Source organism: Pavona decussata, unplaced genomic scaffold (assembly GCF_977016875.1).
Source record: "Pavona decussata unplaced genomic scaffold, jaPavDecu1.1 SCAFFOLD_289, whole genome shotgun sequence".
NCBI classification, from domain to species: Eukaryota; Metazoa; Cnidaria; class Anthozoa; order Scleractinia; family Agariciidae; genus Pavona; species Pavona decussata.
The window spans coordinates 10,001-16,345 of record NW_028145689.1 but is presented as its reverse complement, the minus strand read 5'-3'; the positions used below and the strand labels follow the sequence as shown (position 1 = coordinate 16,345).

Below are 6,345 nucleotides of genomic sequence, written 5' to 3'. Positions count from 1 at the left end.
CGAACACATATCTTATCTTGGCCTTGGGCTTAAACTTATAGCTTTTCTGCCATTATCTATCGCCGATTTTGATCACTACACCTTATACTTTCATGGTTCAGTTAAGAATAATGAGTAAGCTCGCAAAAACGTCACCATTTTATCCGGATTCATGTAACTCGACTGATCAAAACGACCTGAACTAGCTGCATTTTTTTTAAACTAAGCTCCTTTTTTTCTCTTGTAAAGGCTCGATAGTTTAACTTTATCACGTCAATTTAACGCGATTAATTTACACTTTCACTGCGCGACAAACAATTTCCAGTCTTGAGACTGTGGGGACCAAGTTAAGGTTTACTTCTTCTCCAACACCGCCTGAGGGAAATGCCTAACAGAAAAAAAATTTAACACCTTAAGAACAAAATGACTTACATAGCTTACCTTTAGACAGCTACATTTTAGTTCCGCTTATACCCTGAGTTCTTGACGTAACTGAACTCTCAAGAAAATTCCTTTGCTTATTAAACTAGAGTTAATTCGTCACCAACAATTGAATGAAAAAAATCCAAAACAGTCTGGGCTTGCCAAAACACTTTGGAGCTGGAGTACAGATAACCGCGGCGCATCACGAAAAACCGGACCATTATTATGGGGACTATCATGAGAAACAAGTAACTTTAAACCCTTTGATCTTTTCTTATCTCAGGACTCAAGCAGACTTACTCAACACGTAACGTACAGCTGCGTTGGTCCCCTCAACTCGCAAATTTGTTTTTCATTAGATGGCACTTAACTCAAAAACGTTGACAGCTTAGCTTCCTTCCTATAATGAGTCTGGTAATGACTAAAAACAAAATTCCTCACGAACTCGAAAAAGCAAAACAAAAAACATCTAGTTGGCGCTAGCCTTCTCTGTCACCATGCACATAACATTATGGGGCCCTCGAGAAAAAATTAAATACGGTTTTTCGTCTCAACAGTTTTCTCGAATTTCTAACTGGACTGATGGAAACAGTCAACTAAGTCAGTAACTTTTGTACAGCACATCCTGTTAAGTTATACAGAGGAGATGGGGACTATTTTCGCGTCTAGGTCTTATTTCGATTAAATCCTGTATTGGTTTAAAACACATTTCAAAGCGTCCTTCTCAGCAAGGTTACAAATCAGAAAAATTCGTACGACTGAAAAAATAATGTCAGTTCGCGAGACTTTTTGTATTCTGAGAGCATGTGGAGACCCCGGCTAGTCTAGCCTGAGGTCAAATTAATTGCAGTACAGCGAAAGTAACAACTGAACTAAACAACATGCAGACATGTTATTGTCTTGCACTAAATATTATAGAAATCCTCACTGAGAAAAGAAATCCAGTTTTTCTTCATGAGTTCTCTCAAATTGAAAGAATCGATTTTCGTCGGCACAAACAACACGGTAAATTTCATCTGAAGGCAACTCTGACCAAAGTAAACGGTTACTGGATTGCGCGGGAAATTTTGTTTTCAGACCCTCTGAATAATTACAGCGCTATGTCCACAAGATATTACCCCTTGGATTCCATTGACACCAACAGCTTAGCCCTCAGTTGCAGCAAGGATTCATCACCTGAATTTCATATTTAAATTGCATCAATGAACATTTTAATTAGGCTGCCTTGACTTTGGGCCAATTGTTGCTGTTTTTTCCTTTGCTTGTTAATTTCCCGCCAATTTGTCACTGTCGAATCAGTTGCTATCTCTCTGCCACAAGACTCGATCAAAATGCCTTAGCTGTCTCTAGCAAAGCCTTATCGCCCAAGTCCATTATTTGACCAACAGTGTGACCCACATTTTCGCTTCAAAATTGGCCTTATGTCCTATTTTGAAATACCCACCTTCTGGGGACTCTGATCAGTGAGGAACAACACCTCTGTAAATTTTCATCGGCTACACCTCAGTTTATGAGTCGAGATAGCCTTTTGGAACATATATCTTATCTTGGCCTTGGGCTTAGTCTTATAGCTTTTCTGCCATTATCTATCGCCGATTTTGATCACTACACCTTATACTTTCATGGTTCAGTTAAGAATAATGAGTAAGCTCGCAAAAACGTCACCATTTTATCCGGATTCATGTAACTCGACTGATCAAAACGACCTGAACTAGCTGCATTTTTTTTAAACTAAGCTCCTTTTTTTCTCTTGTAAAGGCTCGATAGTTTAACTTCATCACATCAATTTAACGCGATTAATTTACACTTTCACTGCGCGACAAACAATTTCCAGTCTTTAAACTGTGGGGACCAAGTTAAGGTTTACTTCTTCTCCAACACCGCCTGAGGGAAATGCCTCACAGAAAAAAAAAATTAACACCTTAAGAACAAAATGACTTACATAGCTTACCTTTTGACAGCTACATTTTAGTTCCGCTTATACCCTGAGTTCTTGATGTAACTGAACTCTCAAGAAAATTCCTTTGCTTATTAAACTAGAGCTAATTCGTCACCAACAATTGAATGAAAAAAATCCAAAACAGTCTGGGCTTGCCAAAACACTTTGGAGCTGGAGTACAGATAACCCGCGCGGCACATCACGAAAAACCGGACCATTATTATGGGGACTATCATGAGAAACAAATAACTTTAAACTCTTTTATCTTTTCTTATCTCAAGCAGACTTACTCAACACGTAGAGCTGCGTTGGTCCGCCTGAACTCGCAATTTTTTTTTTTTTTTTTCATTAGATAACACTTTAGTCAGAATCGTTAACCGCTTGCAGCCGGCGGGAAAGGTCAAAAGTTATCTCCTAGTAAATGATGAAAAAATGTTTCAATATCAAACAGAGTTGTTACTAGATCTGAGATGTATTTAACAATAACAGGCTGTTCTGGGGACGAGAATGATTATTGTTGCTCTGCTTTTGACGTTCAGTTAAATTATTTAGTAATTTAGCATGGGACGCCCATATTGTATAAGCCTGATGGTTTCTTTGGGCTTTCCTACCATACTTTAACAAATTTCCGTAAATTAATATTGTACCAAAGTATGGTGGCGAATAACAAAACAAAAAAAGAAAAAAAAAAGAGGAAAGAACTTGGGAATGAGGTTGGGCATGGTTTTCTTGTAAGGGTAAATTCAAAAGCAGACTTTGACATGATATCAATCAAATCTAATGGAAATACGATTGTTATTGTCCAGGCATAGCCTTGTTTGACATGAAGCGTTGACAACGTGGAAAAATTTCTTCGATGTTTGGATTTTTTTTATTAGTGGAATGGAATTGTTTGATGTTATCGCATCGCTGATTGGTTCGCTCCATTTTCCCGCGTAACATATATTAATGCTGATGGTGCAATTGATGTGCAAGTTTGAGCGCGCGCGTTTGAGAAGGTAAGCACTTCATTCTAGAGATTGTTACGCTGCCCGTGTCGATTTTAGGTAGGTACTGCCTTTCACTTTGTAGTGATCTATGGTGAGCCTGGCTTGGAAACAATCGTAGAATCCAGCGATTTGTTGCGCTGGAAACGTGCAAGAAAGACGTTTAGTCGGACATGCCATTTTCGGGGTCACAGAAGTTGACAGAACATATGATCGAGATAAACAAATTCTGTGAATCTCTCCTCCGTTTCAAGTTTTTCAGTTTCATTTTAAACCAAAGGATTTAGTTTTCACTGTACGAAATACATCAAGGCCAATGGCAATATTAAGTTTCAAAGCTTAAAAAGAGTTGACTGATACCGGGATGTAGGCTTAGGTTTATAAATAGTTACATGTAGTATTGGAATAAACAAGACCGATAATTCGGCGTTCTTTGTCCGATTTAATTTTGGCCTTTTCCTAAAATTGGCCATATCTATAAATTATTTTTATACCTGGAGGTTTGGAGTATTGATACTTCACATTACCTGAAATTCCTTGAAACTTGGCCAGCAGTGGTTAAAACAGGCTACATTTTTAGCTTGATTGGATAGCATAGGAAGAGAGCCTCACGTAAAATTTTGAATTATACAAGGCTTATACCCCGGTATATTCATTCAAAGGACTTTTTTGAGGGGCTTATTTTTGGAAAGGGCATATTGTTTAAGGGAATTTTTTTATTAAAATAAGTTGGGTTTGATTGAAAAAATATATTATGAGTGTAGGGCTTGGATGAAAAAAGTACGTGTACCCCAAAAAAATTGGTTCGGCACGGATAGATTTAGATCGTTATTTGCCCCATCCCATATTGTAATAGTAGAAACAAATGTTACAGACCCTTTTGTGCGGCTCAGCTGCAGGTCTGAGCTCTCTTTGTACACAGAACAGGGGAGTTGTGGAATAAGATGCCAGGAAACATTGAGAGCATTCAGCCTGTTGATAGTCCAAATGCTACCCCGCCCCCGACCCCTCAGGCATCTCCAGTGCCTCAATATCACCCTGAGGAGCCATCAACATCAGCAGGTGCAGATGAAACCAGTAGCATGACAGTACCAAAACTTACTAAGAAAAGATGTGAGTAAGAAAATCAGTTTGTTATATTAACTATCTATAATCACAGATTAGGGAGTGTGTTCATGCTCTCTTTCCTTTGCAAGCAAAGTTGGTGACAATGTCATCCACCCCTACAAATCTGTGGGACATGCATCTCAAGATGTATTCATTCACTGTAATCAATGTTATCCCATACAGTCTTGACTACAACTGTATAAGGAGTGCTTTCTTTCTGCATCGAACACAATTACTCATGAATCCTCTGCTTAAGTAAGATTTCTATACACATAACGTGAAAGTGACTTCAGTGATGCTTCCTGTTTATGTGGAAAAATCAAACAGCTAATAGCTGCAAATTTCAAGGCAGCTTGTTACCATAGGCTGAAAGTTTACTAGAGAGCAAAGATTTGCTTTTAAGCTAGCCTTAGTTATCCAGATTTAACCAGTGAGGCTGATTAATTTTATTAGCTTTGCTTAATATTTTTTTCTTGCATGTAGCCACACCCTTGAACACCGAGTTAGCAAAAGAAAATGGTGTCATCATTACAGAAATTGCTGGCAACTGATTCGGGTGGTCGATGCATTTTTCTATTGGATACTGGCTAATGAACATTTCTGGATATTGCGGAACACTGAATGTTTCGCCCATAAATAATTATAATAACAATTAACAACAATTATCAAGCACACTTAACATTAAGTAACTCAAACCATTAGATTTTGTTCATTTGGTTCCAGTCGATTTTTTTATATGTAATAAAATAACCCATTGTAAGCTTCCTTTTCCTCATCTTTCAGCACATAGATGCATGTCTTCGGGGTTTGAGGTGCAACAAATAATACTAGATAAAAACACCCTCAAGAAACTGAAGGCACAGGATGAAGAAATATTCACTATACAGGTTGGTTTATTTGATCACTGGTATTCACGTTCCTTTATAAAAAAATGGGACTGGTGTTTTTGCAGTCATCAGTAAGTACTCTTTTTTTGTCTGGTTAGGTTAAAGGTCGTGAGGAGTATGAAATGCTTCAAAAGATCAAAGAAGGCTTGGATAAAATGGACATGGTTCCTCAAGCACATTTTGATAACTACAGGGCGAGTTGTCATTATGATTCTCAAAGCTCCACTGACCCACAACCTGTAAGTTTTTTTTTAGTTTAAGTCACTGTAATTCTAACATCTTCCCATAGCACAAACTAAACCGTATTGCTACATTTTAAGGCTTCCAGTTCAGGCCTCTCCGTCACCAAACCAACCTTGTAAATGTATCATTTTGATACAGATTAATTTCCGTCGTCTTCTTCGTTATTGTAGGATGACTTGGCTGGAACACCACCTACTTCATCGCAACTTTCACGGCCTTTTGGCACCATCAACGCCGTGAGATTTACACTCAGGAAGACTGTGTCATTGTAAGAGAAATAGAGATATATTCAAGATCTTACAGACAATTTACATGTAAAGCTTTTCCTACAACACACGTGACAAGTATGACAAATATTTGTATTGAGGTAACAGAATTATAGGTTAGTTTCAAGAACTTCACTGTTTGTTAGATACAAAACTTTGAAAGTTCAATTTAAACCACAGAGGTTTCAATGATGTTTAGAGTGTTGCCAATTAGAATTTCACTTTTCCTTTGCCATTTCGAATTATTCATATATTTGAAATGCTGGTCACTTGTGATGTAGATTTATGGTAGAGTATAAGCCTGATTTAGGCTTAATTTAGATTAAGCTTAATCTAGGGTTGTGCAGAATCTTAAACGAAAGTAAACACATTATAAAATACAGAGATCCACAACCTTCCGGAATTTTGCCAATCATACATGTAGTTCACTTTTTAAGTATGACTTAAACAGAGCTCTATACAAACCCTATTAAAGAGAGATAGCCTAACATGGAAGCGAAGAATTAAGTCAAGTA

At 37.7% G+C, this 6,345-nt stretch overlaps 1 protein-coding gene and 1 long non-coding RNA gene across 4 annotated transcripts in view; both read left to right on the top strand.

Moving 5' to 3' along the window:
- The first annotated feature begins 910 nt into the window (after positions 1-910).
- LOC146455002 (uncharacterized) lies at positions 911-5,447 on the top strand. 3 transcript variants are annotated; one of them, XM_085094828.1, is made up of 3 exons: positions 911-3,339; positions 4,221-4,440; positions 5,218-5,447. In XM_085094828.1, exons 2-3 carry the CDS (start codon positions 4,272-4,274, stop codon positions 5,394-5,396), a joined length of 348 nt encoding a protein of 115 aa, XP_084950954.1. In that variant the 5' UTR covers positions 911-3,339; positions 4,221-4,271; the 3' UTR covers positions 5,397-5,447. The 3 variants fall into 3 exon arrangements, with proteins under 3 accessions (XP_084950954.1, XP_084950952.1, XP_084950951.1); XM_085094826.1 differs by having other exon boundaries at positions 912-3,387; XM_085094825.1 differs by having other exon boundaries at positions 912-4,440.
- The window catches only part of LOC146455001 (uncharacterized), a 1,641-nt gene continuing 738 nt past the window's right edge, over positions 5,443-6,345 (top strand). Inside the window, exons 1-2 of the long non-coding RNA XR_014859122.1 lie at positions 5,443-5,560; positions 5,735-6,345. The exon at positions 5,735-6,345 is cut by the window's right edge and continues 738 nt beyond it. This is a non-coding gene — a long non-coding RNA (uncharacterized LOC146455001). The remainder of the gene's footprint in view (positions 5,561-5,734) is intronic.